Source organism: Pezoporus wallicus, unplaced genomic scaffold, assembly GCF_028554395.1.
Source record: "Pezoporus wallicus isolate ANWC-B61680 ecotype Strahan unplaced genomic scaffold, APGP_CSIRO_Pwel_v1 contig_6472, whole genome shotgun sequence".
NCBI classification, from domain to species: Eukaryota; Metazoa; Chordata; class Aves; order Psittaciformes; family Psittacidae; genus Pezoporus; species Pezoporus wallicus.
Genome location: NW_026641049.1, coordinates 322,626 through 350,185, shown reverse-complemented (window position 1 = coordinate 350,185; position 27,560 = coordinate 322,626). Strand labels below are relative to the sequence as shown.

Here is a 27,560-nt window from a genome sequence, read left to right as displayed (position 1 = left end):
GCTTCTCTGAGCTGGTAGCTTTGAACAATGATGACCCCCTTCTTTGTCTGTGGTGTTTCAACAGGCTTAGAATTATGAATGTAGGAAGTTACATGTACTTCAGTCTTTGCTGAAAGAGAGATTATGAGTTTCTGGAGTCAGGAAGTGACTCCTCCTTTGTGTAGAGAAAAGAGTCTCCTATTATAAAAAAGACATTAAGAAGTAATTATTCATTGTTCTTCATGTCGAAGATGTTTATTCAGGAATGAATGTTTGTTTTTAGAGAAGTCTTGCCATGTCTTGGGTGGAGGGTCATAACTGAGTTAGAGATGGCCAAGGATTTATTTTTCCAGCAGTTCCATTTGACCTGTATTGTTCACTAAACAAATACAAAATAGCTGTAGCTGAAAATCTCAAGAAATATCAGTATCAAAACTAACAAGCCAAACCTGGTCATTTCAGATAATGCACAACAGCACATTCACAAAGTGCAAGTGAGGGCTTTCTCATTAGCCTCAGTATATTGGCGCATTCAGCTATAACATGACTTGGTACCCAGGTAGTTGTCCCACTACAAACACACCTGAGATGTAGTTAAAAGATGATAGGTGCACAGCAACTTCTGAAAACGTCAGAGTGTCAAGGACCGCACATAATTAACTTGTGTATTCTTTTAAAATTTTTAATTTTACCTGATTTCCAGAGTCTGATTTCAAATTTGTTTTGCAGGTGACTTTGTTTTCTGTACACCTAGCAAGTATCAACATTGTTTATCATACCGTTAAAGCTCTGGTCATGTGTACTTTTAGTCATGTGGTCATGTGTCATTTTTAGTACTACTGCCCATTTAGCATATTGCATACTGCAGTCTGAAAAATGTCTGTGTTAATGAAGATTGATTAATGCACTCTAAATCGTAATTTGATTTGCTTTTTCTTTCTGTTCATTGGTACGGATTTCCTTGGAAAGACGGTGGGAGTAAGGTTTCATACACCCCTCAGGAAGAAATCTGAGAAAATAGATATTGTACTGGGACTTATTACATTAGTTGCTCTGCAAGTATATAGTTTGGATGAGGTGAAAGTGCAAAAGACACCAGAAAGAGATGCAAGATGTAGTTATTAGTCAGCTTTGCATATGAAGAAAACATTGATTTTTCTTCACAGGTTTTCCACTGATTCCTGCCTGCATACATGCCGTTGCTAGAAGCTTATATTATAATGACAAGTAAGTAGCATCTCAGCTTGCTTTGCAAAACTTTATTTGCTTTAAGGGGAGAAAAAGGAATACAAGAGATAATAATATGCCAAATGTTTGTTGGTTTTTTTGTTTTGGTTTTTTTTTTTCTTGTTTGTTTTGTCTAGTTGCTGGATCAGCTCTGATACTCATCTGCTGTACATCATCCATGGCCCTATTTGTGCTGCTCTGCTGGTAGGCATTTTTCAGATAATAATTTTTCTTACTTGTTTTCTGGGTGTTCTTCATGGCCTTATAAAGTTGGTGATAGTCTAAAGCTCAAATTTAGAGGTCGCTGTCATTCGCAGGACCTCTCACTTAAGCCAGAAGGTGCCTTAGGCACACAGGATTTGTAAGTCTTCACCTTATTAAGGAGCTGTACCCCTCGTCCTTTGGGAAACTCAGATTTTACAATATTAGCTATCATTCCACTTAAATGCTAGTGACAAGGAAAGATTAAATATTACCTAGAGTACTACATTTAAATCCTTCCTTTAGCTGAGAATGCTTTCTCATTGCCCAGGCCATTTGCCAGGTTGACCTTATTGCAAGCATCCAGACTAGATGCTACCAGACTTGGATCTCACTGAGGCTCAGAAAGAGCGTTCTTGAAGGTCAGGACTGATTGGGAGTGGGAGTACAGGATGGATTTAAATTGGAGCAGGCTCTTGGGAAAGAACCAGTGGAAATAATTTTGTATCTCTGATTGCCCCGGTTCTGATATTAATCTAGCAGTGTGTGCTTTGGCCATTGGGGTATTGCAACACCTCTGATTTATTAGTCCTCATGAACCCGGAGCGCAGTGTTCAATCTTACGCTCCAAGTTAATGCCAACTCTCTTACACGAATGTTTGCTGCTGAAAACAGTAAATTCTAGGTAATTGAAGACAGTATAAAAATCAGTGTTGTACTTCAGTTATGAAGATTAACTTATATAATTCAGTTAATAGATTATTGCTAAATAAATGGGTGCGTAATAGAAGATACTAATATGTACCCTTTTATACAACTATCAGCATAACTAATATCTGTGAATGCAAAATATAGAAAATGCTGCAGTGTAGAGGCAGACCAGAATTAGCTGCTGTATATTACAGCCATCTCTTTTATTGTAACGAAACTTCAAGCTTATTTGGCCAAAGTATTGTATAGTGTCTGGTGACCTTTCTTATGGCTTTTCAGTTCATGCAGGGAAATGCATTAAAATTAAAACATTAAGTAACTTACTTTACTAAGAAATAAAGCATTAAGAAGTAATTTCAGTTTCTGACCTACGTGAACTTTCCCTTCTGTTAAATTGTTAATGAGTATCTGTCTGCACGGAGAATATTCTTGAAAGACCAGTGTGTAAATCCTGTTGGTCTTGTGACTCCCATTTTCATTCACAGTTAAATTGGCTAGTGAACGTGTATTTTGAAGACTGCTTTGGTATTATGACACACCTGCACAGGAAGCCAAAGGCAGTCCCCATGAAATTACTGTGATTTCATGGGCAGCCCCCATGAAATTACTGGACCTTGGGATGTGATAATATCTTGTCCTGTTAGTCAGGTCTGCCGTGTGTTCATATAAAGACATTTTAACTAGTGCTATAATCTGCAAATTTAAACCAGTTCTAAATCCTTTCAATTTTTCTTCTCTCTAATTTAACAGAAGGTGGAATCCTGTTTTCACAGAAAGGAATAGGGATGTTTTTCTTACTGCCATGGTGCTGTATATCACCCAGAAAATATATGTTATTCTGCATTGTTTTGTGGGGGGTTATGTTCTTTGCCCAGATGTCTCTTCACAGATACATCATTTAAGTTAAAGCTGAAATATAATTCATATTAGTCAGAGCTTGCTTAAATAATAACAGAAAAATTAATAACAGAAAAATTTGTGCAGAAGTATGAGACTATACCACCCTCCATGAAGTGACTCTGGTTTAGGATGCAAGATCATTTTCTTCTTCCAAGTGATGGCTTCCATAAAGTCACAGTGAAAACAGCAGCAAGGCTACTGCTGGTTTCAGATGTACTGGATCAATCCCAAACCATCAAGTCTGCTTTCCATTCAAGGCAGCAGTAAGAATGTCCTTTGATTTTCCTGGCAGCATAATAATCACCTCTGTGGGGTTGGTATGGGAATCGGCATCTGTTCTCTTTGCAATTTACAAGTATGTATACCTTTGACTTTCCTATATTTGTTCATGAGCTGTCTTGAAGGCATTTCTCTTGGATTTTTCTTGCCTCAGTATAATCAGTAAATTTATTTGAAAAGCATGTAGGAATAACAAGGGTTAAACACAGCTATACATCTCGCCTGTGATGTGAAAGTAATTTAAAGGAGTTGCTTTCCTTTATGGTAAGAAAACAAAAAAAATTGAATATGTCATTCCAAAAGGACAAGCCAGTGATAAAGACATGAGATGAAATGCATGCATTTAGGCTTTGTGAACAGAACCCTCATTTGCTTAAGCAGCTTCCACAATTTCCACATTTTACTAAGCATGACCTGCTTTAGTAGACTGAAAATTGGATAACTAGGGAGAAGACACTTTCTATTTGCAGGAGCAAGATCTCAAAGAATATGAAGAGGACTGTCAAGTGGGTGCCAGGAAGAATTGTCAGAAGCTAATGGGAATTTAACTCCTGTACATCACTAAAAATCCTACAATTGCATAAAGTTAACAATAATGCTGCTTTTATGGTCCCTGTTATTACATAACTGTGGTCACATCCCTGCCAAAGAAACTGGAAATGAGAGCAGACATAGGTTGCATTTTTGATTGGAATAGTCTTCAGTTGACCATTTAACTACAACTGTTTGCCTAAGCAACCACAATTAACTAGTATTAGAGGGAAACAGTAGAGGGTGATAGTTTTAATGCTGAACAAATACTGATCAAAATGGAGGGGGTGAAAAGGCAATAGGTTTGAACTTTAGTGGAAGCAGCAGTGATTTCACTGTAGGTTTCAGATGTGCTGGTGCACTAGTGATTTAGTTTGCATTGGTGCCACTGAAAGAGTAGATTTTGATCTAGTTATGCCATTATTTATATAAAACTACAGGGATGTTGATTTTGCCCTGTAATAATGCAGTGTATTGGTGTCTTCATTGACAGACTTTCATAGATGCAAACTCTTAGCAGAAGAGGTGAGTATACTCGGCAAACATGTTCTAGAAGGGAGTTCAGGAGATTTTAGCTTTGTTACTGACCAATTTAATGACTTTAAGCTGGACTCTGGTACAAGACATAGCAGTTTAGAAGTTGAATGCTTAGCATGCATATATCCAGCCTTGGCAATGTCCACAGGCCAGATATAAAACATATCTTCATGAGCATATACAGGTGTTCTGCCCAAGCAAGCGAGGCTTAAGCAGGCTAAGATCTGAAGCTATGTAACTGTATTAAAAGCTAAGCAATGACTACCAGCTTGTATCTAGAAATATCTGAGCTTTTTGAGCAAAGAATGGTCTGTTTATATCATCCTAAGGAGGAATTTAAACAGAATTTAAACCTACATGCTAATAAGGATTACCATACTGCTTAGCACAAACTCAGTGTGGAGGAAAGCAGAAATATCAGGGACTTGAGGACAGTTTAATGCAAGAACTGCAGCAACCGCTGACTTACAAGGCCAGTGGAGTTCACAGCCACTCTTAAGGCAGAACCTAAACTCTACTAACTTCCCAGTACAGGCACTAGCATTTCTTTTTATCTAGGACTGCCTTCTGTGCCTTTGCTTCCATTTTTGTTCATTTGCCTGGTTCAATTTTCAGGTCACTGTGGAGCTGCCAGTATTTTACTCTCTGTTCATACTGCAGCTAACACAACAGGCTCCTTTGGGGCTTTCCAAGCCATCACAGTCAATTTGATGATAATATACATGTGAGTAGTTTCACTGGCCTACTTTTGCTTAAATGTAAAAACTCTACTCACTGCTTGCTAAAATCAAGACCTGTTTTCTTCACTTTAATTAAAAATTCAGTTCATCCTGATCTCACTATATTTTTGTGACAGAAGAGATACTCATCAAAAATTGATGCTGCATACTCTTACGGACACTCATAGTCATCTCAACTCTGTCCTCTGCTTTGCCTCATCCCTCTATACCCTTTTCCCTAATATTTCTTTTCAAACTCTGCGTGTTGGTTTTTTTTGGCTTTTTGCTGTGTATGGGTAAGTGGAACAGTTGGAACAATTCTCTGCGATTCAGCATGTTGTAAAAGAAATAGTTTGCTGGGTGATATTTTACACCTGGCTGCTGCTACTTGCATCTTCAGTTAGCATTCAGGTATAGTGTTAGAGGAATTGGCCTTGCTACCAAAGCAGGAGAGGGCTGGAAACTCTAGGTTTGATGTTGAGGTTTGAGACATGTTGATGTTGAACAAGTAGATCTGTGAAGGATTAAATTTAGAAATTGAAGAAGGGCTTATTGTCCATGTGTACTATAGGAAGTTGGATGAGGATCGTGGATTGCATATAATCTAAAGAAATCCCTTGAGAAAGAATCAGAAGACCTTGGATGCTTAAACAATGCTTAAAGGTAGCTGGATACTTCAGGGAAAAATTCATACAGTGGTCTCCTATGTAAAACAATTTCCTGTAAAAATGGTTTAAATAGCATGTAACTAGAATATACATAACATCACATATCTGTCAAGGGCCCCATTGCTGTAACAAATACACAGCTGATTTTTTGTGAAAAAATCAACCAACATGAAAGAACTCTGCCAAGGCTGTGGAAGACCTGGTGACATGCATGGTCTGAAATGGCTTCCCTGTTTGCACTTGGCCTGCTGCAAGACAGATGCCTCCTCCCAGACCAGGGATTCCTAGTCTTTCTAGGAGGGAGTTATCAGTGTCTGCCTGCTGGCTTCTTCACCCAGTCCTCCCTTTTGTCTCTAGATAGCTGTTGGCAGGGACAGTTGTCTGGAAGAAGGGTAGGAGCAGACTCTAGGTCTTTCCCTTCCATGCTGGGTACCCTAAGCAGCAGGGTCTTGACTCTGTGCCCTGGAGTGAGGCAAGGGGACAGACTAAGCTCCAAAGATCTCCTAGCTGTAGTTTCCATAACGGACTGCCACTGCTGCACAGCAGATGAAAGTACAGTGTAACAATCCCTAACATTGCTGTTGCTCTGGTTCCTCACATCCTTAGGCTGTGTGTGTGTGTATATATAAATTTATACATATACACATACACACGTGTGTATGAGTTTTGCTGTTGCTTATGGCAAGTGCTTGCATGTCTGATACAGTCTGCATAGTTGTGATTGCAGTTTAGGATTTATTTTTGCTCAAACTGAATGAACAGATAACACACTGCTGTCAACAAGAAAATCCTATTAAGGCAATGGAAGTAAGCAAGTTTAGCATTCTGCCTGCAATTTTTTTTTTTTCCACGTGTGGGTGCATTTTTTTTCTCTATACTTGCTAAATTCGTATTCAGAAAATATAAAAAAAAAAGTAGGTTTTTGAAGAATCATGTTTAAATACATAGAGGGAAGAGTTCTTCTTGCCCAACCTGAAAAGACAGTAATTTTTCAAAACCTAATCATTGACCTGTGTACTGTTACTGTGATAGCGGAGAGAATGGCACGTGGATTGTTAACACTGGAAGACCAGTGGTTAACTGGATTGACGCTTGGTTAATAAGTTAGAGGAATAGATGTGGATATCAGATGTTAGAACCACATCTCAAGTCACTTTAAGGTGTTCTCAGAGAGTTTTAACTCGTGTTTATTGCACAGTCACAGCGCTGTCCATGCGGTATGAGTTTTCTTCAGTTGTCTAATTTTTTTAAATTACAAACCAGTGTGTGGGATGATTTTTCAGACCTTCAGTTTCACTTCCTTTTCCAACAGGTGAATCTTTTCTTCCTGCTAAATATCGTTCGTGTTCTTATAACAAAGCTAAAAGACACGCACAAGGCAGAATCCAACCTGTACATGAAAGCAGTGAGAGCTACCCTGATCCTTGTCCCTCTGCTTGGTATTGAGTTTGTCCTGTTTCCATGGCGACCAGAAGGCCGTATTGCCGAGGAAGTGTATGACTATGTGATGCACATCCTTATGCATTATCAGGTAGGAAGCATTAAACAGGTTTTGCTTACTTGAGCTAGGTAGCAGCTGGCATGCGAAGCAAATAAAAGAAATGATTGTGTTATTTTCATTTTTAAAGACATTCATGCAATATTATTATGAATAGCTTGAACTTTCTCATTCTTCTGAATTTTAATTTATTAAAAGGATAGAAACATCATGGTTAATAGTTGGCCCAAGACCTTTTAGTAGTGAATGTCTAGAAATAATTTACTAAGTTTAGATTCATACTGCACGGTTTTTTGCTACGTGTAGCTGAATTTTATCAGAAACCCATAATTCTCTCTAACCCTGTATGCATGTAAAAAAATCCTATATGCATGTGAAATAATGCAGAACCTTTATTTTTGTTTTACAGGGTCTGCTGGTGGCTACAATCTTCTGCTTCTTTAATGGAGAGGTAGAGTAATAACTTTTGATATAAATTTATAACACTTTTTATATATATTTGGTGTTTCACCAATTAAGGAGATGGTAATTTTATTTTCTAAGTCTAAATTTGTCAAGTAAAAAATAAGTAAATAAGTATCTGGCTGCCAAGAGCAGAGCATGGGAAAGACAGTGCCATCATTTGTGGCATCATTAAATACTGTAGGACTGACTCTCTTTTGCTGAGCGATCTATATGCCTCTCGATTATATAAGGAATTGAAGACACTTGTCACTTCGATATAAATTCTCAATAAATATATAAAAGTGAAATCTAGTTCACTATCCAGAAGGTATGTTTGTCTATGTCAGAAGCTATTAGCCTGGAGAATCAGTGTATAGGTCTTTCTGCAGACCTATTAGAACATATTGCAAACATGCTGGTGTGCTCATGTTATGACAGCTCTTTAGAAGAATTTTAGGCTGAAGTTTGGAAAATTTTTCCCTCACAGATGAAAAATACAATTAAAAAAATCAAAGCTCATTGTGCTTGAGTCATAAATGTGCGTTGATTAAGAAGTGCACTTTTAAGTAACTATCATTAGTCAGTTCCAAGAACAAACTTCTTTATTCTTATGTTAAAGGACCGTGCCATGTTTCCTATGGGTACTGATCCTGATGAAGCTAACAAGCACTGCTTTTATCTTGAATAGGTCAAGGTCTTGGAGTACACACAGTGACTTTCCTCTAGCAACTCTTGTCACTAAGGTGTAGAGAGAACAGGACTTCACAGTGTCAGAGATCGAAATGGTAGAAAGGCTAAAAGATACATATACAAAATCGTTAATATGACTTTTGCTTGCAAAAAAACCCCAAACAACCCCAAAACAAGTAAACAGAAACCCTCCACCAGAAAAACTAGCTGGTTCTTTTTCAACACTTTTGGCAGAGGAACAGTTACAGTCGTACACTTATTCCTACCCGTCTGTTTGCATGATTTTTTTCTACAGTTGGAACAGTTGTAATATAAGGCTGTAAGCTGATGTGTGGGAGTAACCAGATGTTTTCATGTCACTGAACCCTTTTCTTCTATCAGATGTTATAAAATCCTGTCAGTGTGCTAATATAATGTTATTGGACAGTAATACTTAGAGGTAAATATTTGGCTCGTACTAGAATTGATGCATGCAGATCACCCTTCCTTAAGTCCAATGCTGGCTGAATTGCAATGAAACTACCATGGGGTTGCACAGTTTATTTCCACCACCCTAAAATATACGATGCTCAGTGATTTTACAAAGGGGGCAGAAAAGATGAAGGTAGGATTTCTCCCACTTTAGTGGGCATGGGGCAGTGGTTTTGACCTGATTTAGCGTAAAATAAATCTGGGTTCAAGTCCCTGCTTATGTATTTGATTCAAAGCTGAACACATCATTAAGCATTCTGGATCCAATTTGATCACTTGACCGTATTCAGCATCAATATATATATATAAATTTCATACTTCAGAATGCCTTCTAAAAAAAGAAGTGTTTCCTTTGTCTAGGAAAGGATTCTGCGTTTGGTACGTGAGCCTGCAGGCACACGTGTATTCTGTTGCCATTATTGTCTCTTACTGTCATACCAATGCCTGAACAAAGCCTGCAACTGCAGCTTAGTGGCTGTTGCTTACCTGTCATAGCAACACCTCACTAGAAACCGTACAAGATGAGAGGTGTCAGACAGTGGTGTTAATCCTTTCTGCTCGAAGTCTACGGTTTAAAGGTGAATACTGACATTAGAATTGGTACTTTGAGTGACAGTGGGGTGTTAGTAATTAGAAATGTTAAAAGCATCGTAGCATTTCCCAGCTGCTACTCTACCTTTTAATGTTTTTCTATACCAAATACCCTCCTCAACTGGTGCCTTTGCAGGCCACCTCTGGACAAAAAATTAATAAAAGTGGTCTACTAGCAGAGAACTCTAGTGAAAGGAAACTAAGAAATGTAAGAAAAATGGCTGGTATGTCCTGCTGACATAGCCAAGGAACATCTCCAGACTGCTTGAGCAATATGGCCAGGGCTCATCTGTCAAATCCAGTTTTGACATGTACTGCAGCTGTTAGTCACAACCCTCCTACAGGCAAGGGTGTATGTGTAAGCTCTTCATCTTTACCTTCTATGGCAAGGCTTCCCTGAGGACACCCGAATTCTGCTTATGTCCCAGCATCCCACAAAGTTAGATGCTTCTTAGCTTCCTTACCGTATTTTCCAGTTTGAGTTGGCTGAGAGTGGCATTTGAGTTGACACAGGCTGCAGTCACAGGAGACGTTTGTCTCAGATCTCTGATAAATCGGTAAAAAGATTCCTATTAAGCTGTTAATAACAGTGATAATAATGACCTACATGATCCATGTAAGGTCTCTGGCGTTTGGGTTTTTTTTCTTTCTTTCCAGTGGTCTACAGAAATGATGCAGTAAAGATGTGAGGGTGCTGAGGCACTGGCACAAGTTGCCCAAAGAAGTGGTTAAATGCTCCATCCCTGGAGTTCAAGGCCAGGCTGGACAGAGCCTTCAGAGACATGGTCTAGTGTGAGGCATCCCTGCCCCTGGCAGGGGGTTTGGAACTAATCTTAAAGCCCTTTCCAACCCAAGCCATTCTATGATACTCTCAGGTCCACAGGATTATACAATACATTTATTGATAGGCAAGGCTGATGGGTTTTTGTCTCTTGTTGTCAGCTACTGTTTAATTTATTAGCCCTTTAATTTGTGCTTGTATTAAACATCAATTAACTAGTTTGTTAAAGGGCTGATTGGAAGGAGCCTTTCATGAAAATTCCCCAAAAAGAGCTCTTGCTAGCTAATAAGGTGAGAAAGTGACAGTTGTCCAGCTGGAACTAGTGTTTCTCTTAATGACTAAGACACTTCTATTTATTACATTATTTTCTCTCATCAAATGCATAGCTTAATATCCTTCCTTAGCTACTGTCTTAGTTCTATCTCAGAACTAAGTGCTACCCCTCCTGAGCTGAATTTACAGCTTTGTGCAACTGCTCAAAGCTGAGGAAAAAGTGATAAAAAAGTTGACGTTTTCACTTCACGGGTAGACACACATATTGTTAGAAAGAGTATAATCAGTGGTGAAAATCAGTTGTGCCATGGAGTTTTCTCATCATATTCTAGAAATGATTAATTGGACAATTCAGAGAAGACTGAAAAACTAATAGTAAATGAAAGGATGTAACAGTCTATAGAAACAGACATGCAGCAGGACAGAGGTGAAATACTGATTCAGCAGTAACAGAGAGGATTTGGGAAGAATGCCAGAAATCCATAGCTTAGTTAGAAATGCACCATGATGGGCACTGACTCGGGCGCAAAGGAAATGGTTGCCCATACAGGAGACACTATTTATGGCAATCTGTCACTGTCTGGAGAGCAAGCTAAACAGACTGTTTTCTCCCTAGAAGTAGCCCAAAGGCACTTGTCTGGCAGGGATACTGATGGTTTTGTTGAGCTATGGGACCCTTTAGGACTGGTTTACAAATATTAGTAACAATTTAAAAGGTAAACAAGTGTTGCAGAAGCAGCCAGGAGGAAGTGTGGGAGAGGACCTTAGTGCAAGGCTTGCTTGCAGCTTGGCAACTCTAGTTTATTTCCCCGTTCTGCCAGTAGACTTCTGTGACCTTGGTTAAACCATGAAGTTGCAGTTGCTCATATTATCCCATCTCAAGCCTGTCCTGTCTAATGTGACAGTTGCTCAGTATGGAATTTTTTGCATGTTTGTCTACAAGAAGACCTTGATCTTCTTGAGGTAATTGAATGTGGAAAGGAGAACAAATGGAACATAGCTTAGTGGTATGCACAGATTGCATGATATAAAAATAAAAAATAATGATATAATAATATAATTATAAAAACAAGTTCCAAGCTTCCTTCTTGGAAAGTAGGAAATTTTGAATATGGCTTTTCTCTTGGCTTTATGAGGGATTAGAGGGAATGGATTGAACCTGTGTGGAGATTTAAGGGTCTGTATTTCTATGCAATGTAAATTAATTAATCAAAAGTGTCCTGTGATGAAACAAGAATTGTCCATTTAGACTTGGAAGAAACACAGAATTTTGATATGAAGAGAGGTAAAAATAAATACTTAGCAGTATTAAGGTACTTGATTTCAGTGTTCATAGATTTGTGTTTAGATGTTCTGAGTGGATTGGAATGGTTTTATGAATGGTAGAAGAGCATCTCCTTTGCCCTAAAATACTAATTTCTTATATTATTTCTTCCCTTATGCCTTCATATTTTCTTTGTGAGGATTTTTGAGAAAGATGAAGATCTTCTTTAAACAGAGGATTCTGATACCACACTGCAGGAAGTCTAAAAATTACATCAGATTTCTTCTATTTATTTTTCATAATTAAAGCCAGAGTAAAATTAGACAAAGGAAGCCATTGTGTTAGGGAAATGTAAAGCAAGCACAAAAGAAACCCTGAAGGCACAGGGGAAAATCCTAAAAATACTTATCCTCGACATCAACATTTAACTGAGGGAATCACTGTTCACTGTTTAGTTCTTTTGTATGTAACAAACTGAAATGAAGATCATGCTTGGCAATGAGGCCTGTGAGTGTGGGGTGCACTGCTAGATAAATGTGAGTGCCAGTGTCCCCCAGCAGTTCCTGAAAGTCAGCACCTTGCCAGTCAGTGCAGGAATACTTTGTGTGCAGACTTGACTGGAGAGGAAATTAAACTTGCATGATCTGTGGGCAGTTTTTTAACATTAAAATAAAACCCTCTGGAAAAAGCAACATGATAGCTATTGCCATTATCATTCCACATGTGGCACCTTCAGAGAGTGACCAATTCCCTGTGAATTCCGTGAATGTGAGACTTGATCAATCCCCTATGCATTAGAGACATGTAAGCCTAAGGCCTTCAGCTATTTTATCAGCTTTATTTTTAACCCTGGTAGAAATAATGGAGTCTGGGAAATTGTCCTGCTATTAATTTGATTAAGGTATGGGCAGAAATAAAGGAAGGCCAGAACCAGAGCAAATGTGAATTATGGTTTATTGCGAGTATAAATACTTACAGATGCTGAGGATTTAGTCTTTTGAATTAAAAGTGCTTAGAAGTAACCTTTTTCACCTGTAAATCTGAGTTGTCCACACCAGAATTTAGTCCACAGAGGAGAAAGTAACTGTGTTGCTGCTGCTTATCCTGTAATCCGTGCTTTTCCTGAGCAACTACTACACTCCCATTGTAAAATGCAATTATTTCACACTAAATTTGCTAAAGAATGTCTACTTAAATTGTAAATCTTTCAGAATATGTCATGCAACAGATCACATGTAGGTACCCCTGTTTTCCAGGATTACTCAGCTTTACTACCTAATTTGCTTAGACACATTTATTATGCCCCCATGCATCAAAGAGTGAAGTCCAGTGTTATCTTTCCAAGCGTTTCATACGCCTTTCTTTTTGGTTTCTGGCACAGGTCCAAGCTGTTTTGAGAAGACACTGGAATCAGTACAAAATCCAGTTTGAGCACAGTTTTAGCCACTCGGATGCCATGCGCACAGCTTCCTATACCGTATCATCGGTCAGCGATGTTCAAGGCTACAGCTACAATCACGACTGCACTAGTGAACATTTAAATGGGAAGGGCTACCATGACATGGAGAGTGTTGTTTTAAAAACTGAAAAAATGTATGGTTGACTGCCAAAGGCTTGGCCTATGCCACTGTGCTTACCCTCCTGAACTCCCAAGTTTGATTTAATGACTTCATGGCCAGAAGATTTTACCTAACCTGGGATATGTTATTCCCCTGAATGATGCAAACTAAACTAACATGTTTTTCATATGAATGTATATGTATGCATATATACGTATCTTTGGTTTTCTGTGTATCTTTATAGTATGGACATCTGTACATATATATATATCTATATATGTATGTGCATTTATATGAAGATACAAACTTTGCCTCTTCAGTTTCTACTGTGTAGACAAAGTTGGCAATTTTTTGTACAACGGGAATCAATGAAGGCTTTTTTTTTATCTTGGAAGTTTGTACAAGACTCTGTTGTGTTGATGCCACTTCACTTGTCTATAGAATCTTGGAATGTAAATACCATACTGTATTGTCTTAATTCAACCTAAAACACAACAAAAGAAAATGGTTACAGAAGGTGCAATAACAACAATAGATTGTCTAGGTTAATTTTGTGTCCAGCATTTGACTGTCAAAAAGCCCAAGAGATAGTCTGAGATAACAGATTCAGACATTGACCATTTGGTTTGGTCAACAATACTGAAGGTTTGATTTGGCCAGTTTCTTTTTTCCACTATTTTAAATCAAGCATAGATACACCAGTGTAAATTTGAGATTTTACTTACCTCTGTAATATTACTAATGTAGTATTTCACAGCATGCTTTGAGCAGTTTTATTTAAACTACTTTTGCATATGCAGGAGTGTGTCCTTCTCAAGTTTATGGAAATTTCTTATTGACTTTAAGACAGACAAGGTCAAGGAGGCATTACTGACAGAAAGGAACGTAGTAACCTGAATAAGTGCAAATCCTTACAGGCACTAACACATAACTGAAGCTGATGGAACTTCACTCTGTGTGTAAGAAATTTACTCAACTGGGAAACACTCATGTATATAATTTGTTCTAGTCATGTTGTTGTTTTATTTTTAAGTGTTTCCCTGGCGATATGCTTGATAATGTATTCTTGCATTGTTGGGGCAAAGTTCTGATCAATTTTGTGGTGGCTTTTCGTCTGGGAAGAAAGCCTGAAAGACTGAATGCAGTGCAAATGTCATATGACCTTTAAAGCCAGTGTATGAAATTCAGGCTAATCAAGCAACCTAATGACAGTAATGATCATTATTTGGAAAACCCAATATAAAGTTTGTCTTACAAGGGTTCAAAACATTATGGGTTGATAATATTATTTGGAATGCTTGATTCTGAATCTCTCTTAGTAGCTTTGAACAGTACTTACAAGTTTTTTGTTGGTTCTCATGGGGAATAAAGATCACACTGAAAATGAGGTTGTCAGAAAAGACTTGAGAAAATGTATCTTTATAATGATCTATGTTTTTGTAAATCTTTGTTTTAAAGAAATTGTAGTTTTTTTAAGTGAAATGACGAAAATGCTCAAGAATGAGGGCATGATGTGAGCTTAGAAAAGTCTTACTGAAAATCAATAAGGTAGAAAAAGGTTTTATTAGTTTATTTTGCAGATAAATCTACTTCAAGTGGGGAAAAAACAAAATGAAGTAGAAGAAAAGTAGTGCTGGAGTTGACAGACAATTATGCTAATTAATGTGTATCTATCTGGTGCATGTAAGCCAGTCAAAAGAATAAAAGACAGTTCTTTCTGACACCACTTCAGTTTTAAATGCCTACTTGTGTATATGAACAACTTGACTTTCACATTTAATCATTTTTGTCAGTAGCCGTTCTGTAAGTTTCATTAGCATCTAGTTATTTTGCTGTCACAGTGTTCATTAGTTTGTAAATTCATATCGCTTCAAATGCTTTGTATTGAGAAGGAAGACATTAGGACGAAGCAGTAAGTTCATGCCACTTGCACCTTTCTGTAGTTTTTTGTGGTTCTTATGTCTGGAGCTTGAATCTAAAATTTTATTAATGATTTAGTTTCATAATACAGAATCTCAGCTAGGATGCATGGATCAAGATTTCTGTTCTTCTGCAGAGCTGTTGATTGATGAGAATCATTTGAAAATCGGTAGGATTCTGTACTTAAGAATAGTGTGAAATATGGCAGTCAGATGTCACAATCTCTTAAATTGTAAGAATACAGTAACAGGATCTGCTACAATGTGATAAGAAGTTACTTACAACTGTGCTTGCTGATCTATGTAGTGTTACTTAAGATCTGTGCAGTGTTCTGGAAATATTAGTGGTGTTGCAAATCCCTGCTCTGGTAGAGCAGCTCTATACTGGGGGACTAGATCATCAACTGGTATAGACCTGTCTTGAGTTCCATTTTCAAAATCAGTGGGTACCAGCTGAGGATCAAAGCCCAGGCAGACATCTGTCCGTTTAAAAGTGCTTTGAAGTATTTTATGTCATCTTATCAGGAAATTATTTCATGGTACCTCGTGGGTTGGTATAATGTATGCAACACTTTATAGAGCGTGATACAATATTAGTTTTTGAATTAAGCTTCCTTCTCAGCTAGTCCAAATTTAATAGCCTATAATTTTTTTTCATATGATGCAACGTACTAGTTGGTAATTGCTCCCTGTCCTCTGTTAGAGAAACTTGTAATGGTAATTTAGGAGGGAAAATTGTTCTCCTACAGAAATCGTCCTACTTCTAGCTGGACAGTTGCAGCATGCTTCTGTACATGCCTGCACTTTGGAAATTAAGGACACATACAGCTGGATGTGCGAGAAAATGTAGCTGTGGAGGGTTACATGACATAGAAGAGCTATATTTTCCCCCTTCTCAGGAGGTTAGCTAATCTATTTCCTGTTTTGCATTGGAAAACATAAATTCCCTATTTTGCCTTCCTACCTCACCTTTTCCAGTTCCTACACAATCAAGAGAAGGGTCTGCTTAAAATATTTCTCTGTCATCATAAATTAAAATCAAATCCTTATGCTGATTTCACTTTCCTTATTTTCTACTTTAAAAAATGTTGTAGTCCTTATCTGTGTGCTCTGGGATGGATATAGACTTTTTTGTTGGGCCTGTGAGATTTCTTTGAACATGTATTATTTGCTTTGGGGGGTTTTGTTTTGCTTTGTTTTGGTTTGGTTTGGGTTTTCTTTTGTTATTGCTTAGTGAGGATTTATTGCATCAGTCTACAGGGGCTACAGAAATACTTGTCTTTGGTCTCTTATCTCTAATACCAACATGTAAGCTTTCTATGAGAGGGAATGTCTATTTTTAATGCTACTGTCTTCAATTAATAAAATGCTCCACTGAGGATCTGCTGTTTGATTTTTAATGTTAGCATTTATGCTATGTGATGATCTACTAGAGTATTTGGCTGTTGAAATGCTGCAACATGTACTCCTTTTCATGTCCTAAAACATTTGGGCTGGAAACCAACCAACATTCAAGTATCGTGCTATGTAAATAAGATTAATAGAAGCTACAGCATTGTATTTATTGCTTACACTAAAAATGACATTGAAAAAATGTGAAGTTCTTTTTTGGTTGTGCTTCGTTTTCATTTTGTTCATATGAATCATCATGCATTTTAATTGCTGAACGAAGTATTATTATGTTTGTGATCAATAAAATATTACTACAGTTACTCAGATCTCTTGTGTTCTAATATGGAAATAACAAAGCTGATCTAAATTAGGTTTTCACAGATGTCTTAGCTGTGTATTAATGAAATATTAACCCAGGCAGAAAGTCATTACATGGAGTTATTAACAATTATTCCATTTTTAAGTGTTTGTTTATTTAATAGTTACATTTTAAATGCATAGTAGAATGTTGCATTTCTGGAGGATGCTTGCATAGATATACTCAAAGTCTTCATATTTCTAGTTCTCGTCACCTGAATCTGCCTTTTAATAAAAATTTATTAGTAAGAAATTTTCTGTGCCATCATGAGCTGGCAGCAGAGTAGAGCCTAAAGTAAACATATCTCTCTTCTTTGTTCCATCAGTCTAGGTGGAGGTCCTTTCAACATGGCATTCAACCAGGTCTCAACCAAACAGACTTGCTTGTGCAAAAGCTGGTTTGTTCTGTAAGACCTACAAGAGCAAAGGCAATAGAAAAATGAGTGAGGTGTCCCTGTTTGCCCCTCCCTCTCCACCCTGAAGTGATGGTGTCTGCACAAAAACTGTGAATGACAGGTATGGTTTGGATCTGTAGAACTGGGCCTGCTCTTTGAATGCTGAAGAGTATCTGATCTTAGATGTGTACCAGCATGTAATTGCATAAATCACTTTAGTGTGTATTACATACCAAAACAGCAAATAAGTGCTAGTAAGTAGATTTAAAAATAAATATTGCAGTGTAAAGCTTTTCAATTCTTTATATGTAGTAGCAGGAATCTATATACCTCATTGTCCACGTGAAAAAGTTAGAAAGATGGATTAAATGGTTTAACCAGTGATAAAATTGGGACGTAGTCGGTATCCAATTGATGGAGTAAAGCTGTGCTTAGGAGGGCACAGAAACGAAAGAAGCCAAGTACTCACACCAAGGATTCAATAAGTGAGTTTTTTGGGGGCCTTTTTTTTTTTTATGTTTGCACTCAGAGCTGTAACCACAACAGAAGACAGCACAGCAAGAGTTACTTCACAGTTTAGAAGGGAGGGTATGTACAAACCAGATAATGGCAACAAACATGTTTAAAAAAAAAAAGCTCAATGTGGAAACTGAATTAGAGAAGATTGTGTCATACTTGATGGATTGGCTTTCGCGAGTGAAGATTTGGGAAGGGCTTTAACCATGCTTACCACAAGCACGATGACCAAGGGCATGTGGGATATCCAAATCTGGTTGGAGAAAAAGGCTGCTTAGGCAATCAGGAAGTGTTCGACCATGACTGTCAACTCCTGAGCTAACTTGAGCTACCCATGCGCTGGTCTGCCCACATGCAACATTGGATCTGCAGCTTCCCTTAGTTGTTTAGCCTAGCTCTGTTTTAATTTCTTGGCAAGAACAGTAATTTTTTATAGTTTTTTTTCTTAAAAAAGTTACTTCTGTTTGCTTTAAGTGAGACAAAATCTTTTTGAGGTTGGGGATGTCAGGAAAGGATGTGTGGTAGTGGTTGAGGGTGGAGAAGGAAGAAAACATTGTCTTGGAGCTTTAAAACTACACTCTGAAATCTCAGTTCAGCCAAGGTATATAAGCAATTCTGAGCTAAAGAAATGCACTCAAGAAAAGCAGAAAATAAGTGCCTAAATAAGCCAAGCAATATTAGAAGACACAGGGATCTAATACTGGGTCTTAATAACTACTGTATATATAATACCCATATTTAAAAGTGTGCTAATGTCCAGTCAACAAATGCACAATCTCCCAACTCCCATTCCTGACTTTCAAGCAGGAGACTGTAACTTCAGGTTATTGTGCCTATCTAGAACTGAAAGTCAGTGTAAATGGTTACAGATTCTACTAGTAGTAATTTATATCTATTACTTCAGCTAAAAATATGGCTTACTGTTTTCTACCAGTACATACTAATACCAATCACTGCTTCTTGGTGATACAGATTCTGTGTAGCTGCATATGCAGAGTTCAAATTGTTACTTACATAAAAGTATAAAATAATTGTTAAATGATACAGAGAAAAAGTAAAGCCAATTCCCCAAATCCAGATGTTAGTGCCTCCAACATTTTTGCCCTTATGCCCAGCAGGAGAAAAATTAACATAAATTATATCCAAAGTAGCATTTGCTATTCAAGTATATGCATCTAAAAGCATGTGTACACAGTATTTTGACCCTGACAGAAAAATAAACCACAGCATCCTAACCTCCATAGGTAAGAGTAAACAGTGACTCTTAGATTTTATATATAATTTTAATAAAGGAAGTGCTTTTACAGCACAAGTAGCCTTGTAATATTTAGACATGACAAAAAATATGCTTGAAAATGAAGCAAAGTTCAAACAAAGAAAAAATCCCAACCCATTTCACATCACCTACTGCCACAAATACCATTCTGCTCTGCAAGGTACAAAGATTACGTCTTTTGAAAATATTTCAAGTGCTCTACTTATATATCATGCATGGTCTCATCATGGCAGTCACCACAGAAGTAAAAGTTTTAATCCAAAGGTTTAACTTTTTACAGTTACCTGAATCTGATTCTCAAAAAAAAAAAAAAAACCACCAGCAAACAAAGTACAAAATTCACTTTGAACTAGTGGACCAATTACATGCTCGAGTGAGTCATTCCTGTTGTTAACACTAAGCCTGCAAACTGATCTACTGCACATTGAAGAAAAAACAAAGTTACAGAATTAAAATTTAATTTGTCTTCATAGTAGTGTTGGGGTTCAGCGTGGGCTGTATGCATTGAGTCTTCATTGCTTTTGAGAAAGGACAAGCTGAACCTAAATGCCAAACTCTTCATCATATCATATTTTTTGGCACAACAATTTGTGGTCAAACCCATATTTGAAAACAGAATAGGCAAGTGGAGGATGGCGGAAAGCAGGTGGATGTGCTGACACACACGTTAAATGGTCTACAGGTATGTGGCTGCTGCAGCCTGCTCTGAAGATTATGTAGAGCTAAAGGGCTACCTACTATACTTGCCAGAAACACTGAGTATGAAGTTTAGGAACACTTTAGGAACAGTGTGATAATTCTTATTTATATTGAAATAAAACACAATGCATTTAATGCACAAGCAAACATAGAGCTGGACACAAAATAACCTCTCACAAAGAAACCTGAGCGAGGTCTCGGTTTACATATGCTGCTCTTACAAATAATCATCAATGAACAAAGCAAAAGTTTTTCCTTGTCACTTCATTTTCATACACTGTGAACATTGTCTTTTCAGAGTCTGTCTTTAAACTGTGCCCAGAGCTGACAACCCTCTGTTTATAACTGTGGTTATTGTCTATCACGCCACAGCTGTATATTTTTAGTAACTGCCTAAATGAAGAACGTAGATTCATCCATATGGAGTTCATGCTTCATTTGAGACAAATGACATATAGGACTGCTTTTTAAATTAAACTCAGATTTATGAGTTTAAAATAAATGCACACACTAAACTGTAAAGCTATTTACAACTACAACTCCTAATGACTATTTAAAAGTTTTCTTCCCCTCAACAAACTTTACCACTTTCTAAATGAAAGCTGTTAACAATGGGAAAGTATCTTCTGACAAGTGCTAACTCACATAAAGCTTAATACGTTGGTTTAGGTGAATTTAACAGAATATAAATACAGAAAAATCAAATCCTCTAATGCATGCTGTCTGAAAAAGTACTCACACATTATTGTTAATTCCTGATCTAAGACAATCAAGCTTTTCTGGAAATTCAGGCTGCATAATCAGTGGCAATCCAAAAAGAGGCCACAAAGGAAGAAGTGGTGAACACTGGTGCTGGCATCCCTGGTGCTATCTGGCTAAAGCAAGTTTTAACGTTAACTGCAGTCACCTGGGATGCAGGCAACCTAAACTGAGTTTTTGATTCTGCAGGAGCTCAAATGGACCAAGAATTCAAACCTCCCACTTGTAAGTGTCAGATATTGATATTCCCTCCTTACTAACCCAGAAGAGCATATTCTTTTACGCAGAGAAATGGTTTGGAGTCACCAGTGCTCCTATGGCCAAAGTCTGGGGCAGAGATTAGTAATGAATCCTCAATATTTGCTGTAGACAGCAAACATTTACATGAGAACTGCACAAATTATGAAAGTAGAAAATAAGCTTAACACAAGAATGTATTTGCCTAGTTCCTTATCTTGAGATTTGGAAATGAAATCTGACAAATGTGTGCCTGTAACAGTGAAAGTGCTTCTGAAGGTCCCCTGTGTCTTGGAGAGGTACTGCTGTTATGGTGGTGTAATGAATGTCAATCAGGTCGATTTCTTCTGAAGAACGGTAGTCTCAGTCTTGCTCCATGTTGTGACAGTTGACTGTACATACACTAGGATTTCATATAAATATATATGAAAGCAAAATATTGAATTAGTAGGGAACAACACTCTTGTTACAAGAGTATGTTGCAAGAAGTATATTGCACTGAACAGAAATACCTATCAGTTTTCTTATTCTAAACACAATTATAAACATGATGGTAAAAACATTTCTAGGTATATTGAATTTGAAGTAAAGGAAAGAAGATGAACTATTTTGTGCCTATTCTTCTAAATGTGTTACAGAAAGGTTTACAATCGGAGTATTTTTACTGTTCATACCACATACCTGTAGACTTAGACATTTGATAATGACTTTGTCCCTTAGGTTCCACTGGACGTAAGAGCTCATCAGTGAAGAGACAGGAACACAAATAATCACATTTTACTTAGTTAACCTTGAATATGATCCAAATTTCTGCATTTACAGAGGGCTCAAAAGCAGATTTGACTAAGTTTCCCAGACAGATCTGTGGCCATATATTCCACAGAACAGTGCCCATAGCCCAGTTTGTTTCTGTTACGCACAAGGGACTCCCATCTTGTGCTTCCTAATGGATTCCACAAACTGTCTTCAAGCACTGCCCACTTCCATCTCATTTCAGGTTGACGATGACAGTAGGAGTTTCCTTCTTCAAGGGTCACTTCCAATATTCTGCAGGCAGATAGTCACCATGGATGCTTGAGAATCTGCAAAAAGAGGAAAATTCAAGATTACTTGACAAATCATACTGAAGTTGTATTACTATTCTGTGTACTGTAATACAGTACAGTGCTCTCATATAAAAAGTATCTCAGGTGAACATAACTGTAATACACTTTAACCAAGTGATGCAATGGACTACCGACAAGAATTTACAAAGTTAAATTATCAATTCCTTCAAAATCGTCATAGCAAATACCTGTGGTAAAGTTAACTCAATTTCAGATAATTTCAAGTTTTGGAGTCTAACCCACACTGTGCTTTCCAGTTCAGGTCTGTATTTACTACAAGGTATAGAAAACGCTTCCCTTTCTTTTTGACAATGGAAAATTATAGTAGTTATTTCTTTATTTAAAGCTGCTCACCTCTTTTTTACTTATGTTTCCCCACAGGGACTGATTTATACCAGTCAGGAGTGCTGTAAATAGTCTTCTCTATCCATAATTAAAAAGCTAATCAGAATGATCTGTAATTGATATCTAAAAAATTCTTAACGAAGAAAGTTGAATAAGGAAGCTTTCGGGGAGATAAGAAACATATCAATAACAAAAATGAAAATACGTTAGCACCAGAAATCTGTAAATGGGTTTTTTTTTGCAGGCAATAGAAGCAGTACATACAGTTATGATATTTCCTTATATAACAGAAAGTGTTTTTAGAGTCATGTAACGTGCTGGGTTTTTTATAAATAAGAGCACTTGAGGTGCTAGAAATCCCTTCTTATGTGAGTTCTAGCAAAAATATTTTAAGTTTTATACCTTACTCTCTTCCCCACCACCTCAGACCTCAGTATTTCCCTAGCATTGACATGATTGCTTCTATTCTTCCAAATAAAATTATCCCCTCATTTCTTAGTATTCACCAAAGACTAGCACCCAGTGGACATCCACATCTCTGCAAGATAGTTGCACCAGCTATCTCCAAGGGTCTCAGGAACTGGAGGCAATACTGCTCCAGCCTGGCATTTTTTTCCCAACCCTGCCAGCTGCACCAGGACCCCAAGAGTCTGCAGTAGGCCGGTCACTAGTATTCAATGACCTTCTGATTCAGCTGATGTACGCTTGGCACAGGAATGAAGGAAGAGAAGCCTCAGTCTTTAACTCACACCCATTTCCTCAGTAAAGTTCTTCTGGCACTGGAGAATAAATGGCACTGCGCCTTCCTGCAAGGAAGAATGCACTAAGCTGGTTTTCTGGCTGTACTGTCCTTGCTGTGCCATGGAATCTCTGGCCTTCTCCTCAATCACTCCTTCTTTATGTCTTTTCAATACTGCTGAAACAACTGAAGGGAGAAGGAATCCCCATCAGTTTCTACATGCAGTAGGAGCTGCAAGTTGAAAGCCAAACAAATCTAAGAACTGATCATATTTCTAATCCTGCAGAAGCATACAATAAGCAAAGCATGGATGGTACGAACACTCTGCAAGCTAGTGGCAAGACTACAAATGCACAAAGACAATACTAACATGGAAAGCCTATAGAGTGATGGTGTTAAAAATTAAAACCAAAAAAGATATTTACACAAATATGAACTGTTAATGATTTAATAACTCAAAAAAGTCTCTGTTCTATCCCTGAAAAATAATTGTACTTTAAAATAAAGAAAAATTACATATTCTTTACAGTCTCTGCTGACTTTCCAGGCACATGCATGCTGGTGAGAGGAAAAATTAAAAAGGAGCCTGAGAGTTTTACCATCAGTGGGCATGACCCATATGCTTAAGAGAAACAATAGTGTAGCAACTTTACATGTTCTTCTTTATCCCCATTTCCTTCCTTAACGCCTTTAGCCCCTTCTTTTACTCACAACATAATATTATCTGGCTTTCACTTCAGTGATTCAACATGTTGAACTCCTTTGCTGTCCAGCCGGGTTCCCAACAGTGCCAAGATAAAGAAATCATTCCTATTTCTGTTAAAGCAGTATTTATTGTTGAAGGTATTTAGTGTAGCATTCAAATACTATCTCCTATTTCTCGACTAGATAAGAAAGGTCCCACAGACTTCAGTAAAGCAGTTTAAATAAGATGTCTAGACCAACCTAACTGTCTGGAACTGAGCACAATCTTTTTAAAGGTTGAAATTACCTGCTTTTTTTAAGAATGTCTCCTCTGGTTGCAGCTGAAAACAATATATTACCATAATGAAAATGACTAGTCTAGCAATGGCTCACTCTGAACTGTAACTTAGTTCAGAATGAACAGGGGTTTGTATTAAATACATGTGGATGTGCATCATTAAGTAAAATTTAAAAAAAAATAAATAATCAAGTTTGCCCTGCTTCCTGCCACCTAACCCTTGAAGTTGTATTGCCCTCACATTCACAGGTAAGCAGCATCCATAGAGTCTACCTATGTATCACATTTTTGGTATGTTCCATTCACCTTCTTAACAACCATTATGAGACCGTATCAACTAATGCATTCAACTGCATTTGACCAGCTGACCCTCCAAGCCTTGGCGTTCATCATAACTTTCCTATCTTTGTTTGAAGTTCTATACATTTCTTTCTTTCAAAGTATTTATTTGAAGTAGCCTCTGAACATTTAGCATGAGATAAATGAAACTGGCAATATGCCCTCTAATAGAGGGCATAATAGTTGTTTGTGCATACTGATGGACAGGCTGTGTGTCTAGCGAGACAGATACACTTAAAAGAATCTGTTGTCTTCAAGTCACAAATAATTGACATTTACTGGAGAATGTGAGTTACCACAGAGAGAATAACCTTTAAGTACGTTAAAATACACAAGGAGAGATCAAATTAACAGGGCTGTCAGAAAACTCTTAATAGCCAAATTGTTACCTTTTCTAGCCCTTTTATATTATGTTTCCAAGCCCACAGTGATATGCAGTGTCCTAATCACTATACACACATCAGATGTAACCTGAAAAAATGGAGGGGTACCTGGTAAAAATGGGTCCTACTGTTGATAAATTTAGACGTGTTTTATCACTGCTGCCTCATTGCAGTCATCTTCAGGGTACTGTAGTGAATCTCCTTTTCTGGACCCAGTGTGACTTTGAACAGTCCAGATAATGCGCTGCTGCTTGAGAACTACAGGTTCTGGATTACACTTCATTGCCGAAGAGCAATGTTTAAGTTTAAAGAATGATCCTGGCAAATATTACTGTATCATCTTCATATTCTATTTTTCAGACAATGCAGCTCAAGGGATATATTAAAGCTAGATGAAATATGATGCACTATGTTCTTCTTAATACAGAGAAAGGCCAAACAGACTTTCTGATGTGTAATACTGCCTTTCAGCTTAGACAGCTGTTTAAAACTTGAGAACGTGAGATCCCCTCAGCAACAAATAGATGGTGTGAGCAGCATGTTCTCATTTCAGTGATGACAGAAACCTCAATTCAGCAAAAAAAGATCTTTCTTCCCCCTACTTGCTCTGAACTTGTCATTTTAATTTCAAGCTTTCTTCATCATCTGTAGGTAATTAGTTGGAGAAGATATAATACTGTAATTCCCAATCACATAGCTATACTATGTGTCAATAAAATTATTTGGTTTTGCTTTGGGATTCAAAGTTAATGAAGCTGCATATTAGTTTAACTGCCTCTAAAGTTTCCAACCACAAGAAGATGTGAGCCTCGGATCTACTGAAGTCTGCAATGGGAGTGCAACAGAAGTGCATCTGTCCTACCAGCACTCCAGAAAACCATAGGCAGGACCTGAACTCTCTGAATAAACTTATAACAAGATCTATTTTTACCTGTCAGTTCAGTGAATGTCTGTGGCCACCCAGACATTTTGACAGTAGAATAGTTCAGGTATCCTTCATAACTGATGCTCTCTGGTGCTGGATTATTCTTTTGATCTTTCCTGTAAGCCATATAGGAACATCTGCAACAGAAGAGCTCCTTGAGACTTCCATCTCTCATGTGAATTTGAACAAGGACAAACATATTCTGGTCCTCTTTTGTTTAAGACTTAGTTTGTTTATTTTTCTTGCCTCCTTTGAGTCTATCTTGGCCCTGTTCTAGAAGCCACTACAGTATCCACTGCAAGCATTTCATGCACTGTCAGTTTGTTGCAATAGCTATTCCAGACTAGTTATTCCATAACTCCTCTTATAGATACTGCTGTTCCTCTAGAATAAAAGACGGTTATGCGGTTTTATTCTCAATTTGCTTTATTCATGTTGGAATAAAACATTTTAACCATAAATATTTTTTTCTGGAATATCTACTCCGGCAAATTTCCAAGCTCAGTCATCCCATCAGTAGCTAATGAGGAAGCAAAACATAAGGCTGTCCAAGACTCCAGGGCATATTTTGAATCTATAAATCAGCATCGCTTATGTTAGGTCCTTGAAGATTCTTTGTTTAATGTTTTTGTGCTAAAAACTATTTGTCTTGTAAGACTTTCTATATGACTCCATATCCACTCTGGCCCACCATTTAGCAAATAGTTGTGACAGTAAAAATGTATTGTACTAGCTTGTCATATTTCTAGACTAAACCGGAGAAGATATCTGGCTTTGCTGAAAGACTCAATGAAAAAAAATGTTGCAGGAAGCTTATATTTAAGCCTTCAAGAACTGTATCACTAAAAATCTGTGTGTAGGTATATTTTGTGTATTTTACAAAAGCACAGAAATTGCTACCAATATTTGAAAGTCTTAAGGCTATATACTCAATCCAATTCCCCAGTAACTTTGGCTTTGTTCCCATGAAACTCTGCTGAACTCTACTTCGGTATATCAGGAGGCAGCCTACTTGGAGACAAACCTCTTTTCTCCATTTAGGTCATACGCATTCAACACGATTTTCTATAACAGCAATGCATTAATCAACAAGCTTTAAATCGGCAAAAAGCTTGAAGCAATCAAATAATTGAAATTTTCAAGACTGTCTTACCCGTGCAAGTTTCTGATACTTTCTTATATATATATGCTGTTTGCCAGGCTACATCAAATAAGAGAAATATGTCATATAAGAAGTCTGACAGAAATATGCCAGACCTGTAGGCTTTGATGGAAATCAGTGGCCTTTATTTGGAACAAGTTGCAGAACTGCTGCTGGGGTCTCTACCAGAGGTGGTTTGTAGTACTTGAAAGATCACGTAAAGCGAATGGCAATAAAATGAATATAACAGACTAAACTTCATTTCCATCTCTCCAGAAGAAATACAGTAAATAAACTCCCCTCTAAGAAAGAAATTTATTTTTTTTTAGTTATTTACTGCATGACAGTTTCCAAATACCAAGAAAATAGTGAAGTAAAGAATTACTTTTAGAACAAGTTGAAGTTATTCACTAAAAAAATACTTTGCTGGCAGAGAAGATTTTTAAGAGGCTATGATAAAACACAGAACACAAAATCAAAATAGGTAACACCAAAACACATGAAACACAAAAAGCTAAATTCTGAAATGTGAAAATTTTCCATATTCTCTTCTCTCTGGTCTTTTGTCATTATAGCCAACATACCTTCGGTTTATTTTTCTCTTTTTTCTTGTCAGTGTGTAATATCACTTCAACATCCATAGCTTAAAGCTGTTCTCATCACAAGCGCCTTAACTGCTGGTGCAGATGCCTGGTTTTAAATACCTGATTGCAGTGTAGATCTATCT

General features: G+C 37.4%; 1 protein-coding gene and 1 long non-coding RNA gene across 2 annotated transcripts in view; one reads left to right on the top strand and one right to left on the bottom strand.

The window, feature by feature from the left end:
- Positions 1-15,389, top strand: part of CALCRL (calcitonin receptor like receptor) — a 69,050-nt gene extending 53,661 nt beyond the window's left edge. Inside the window, exons 9-13 of the mRNA XM_057421921.1 lie at positions 1,146-1,206; positions 1,344-1,410; positions 7,065-7,283; positions 7,660-7,701; positions 13,146-15,389. Of these exons, the coding sequence (XP_057277904.1) occupies positions 1,146-1,206; positions 1,344-1,410; positions 7,065-7,283; positions 7,660-7,701; positions 13,146-13,367 (611 nt within the window). The 3' untranslated portion in view covers positions 13,368-15,389. The remainder of the gene's footprint in view (positions 1-1,145; positions 1,207-1,343; positions 1,411-7,064; positions 7,284-7,659; positions 7,702-13,145) is intronic.
- Positions 15,390-20,306: 4,917 nt separating this feature from the next.
- LOC130606009 (uncharacterized) lies at positions 20,307-27,245 on the bottom strand. Its single transcript, XR_008973850.1, has 4 exons — positions 26,846-27,245; positions 25,699-25,829; positions 21,794-21,955; positions 20,307-21,276 (listed from the first exon to the last, which is right to left on the bottom strand). It is a non-coding gene; the product is annotated as an uncharacterized LOC130606009 (long non-coding RNA).
- Between the last annotated feature and the right edge of the window lie 315 nt (positions 27,246-27,560).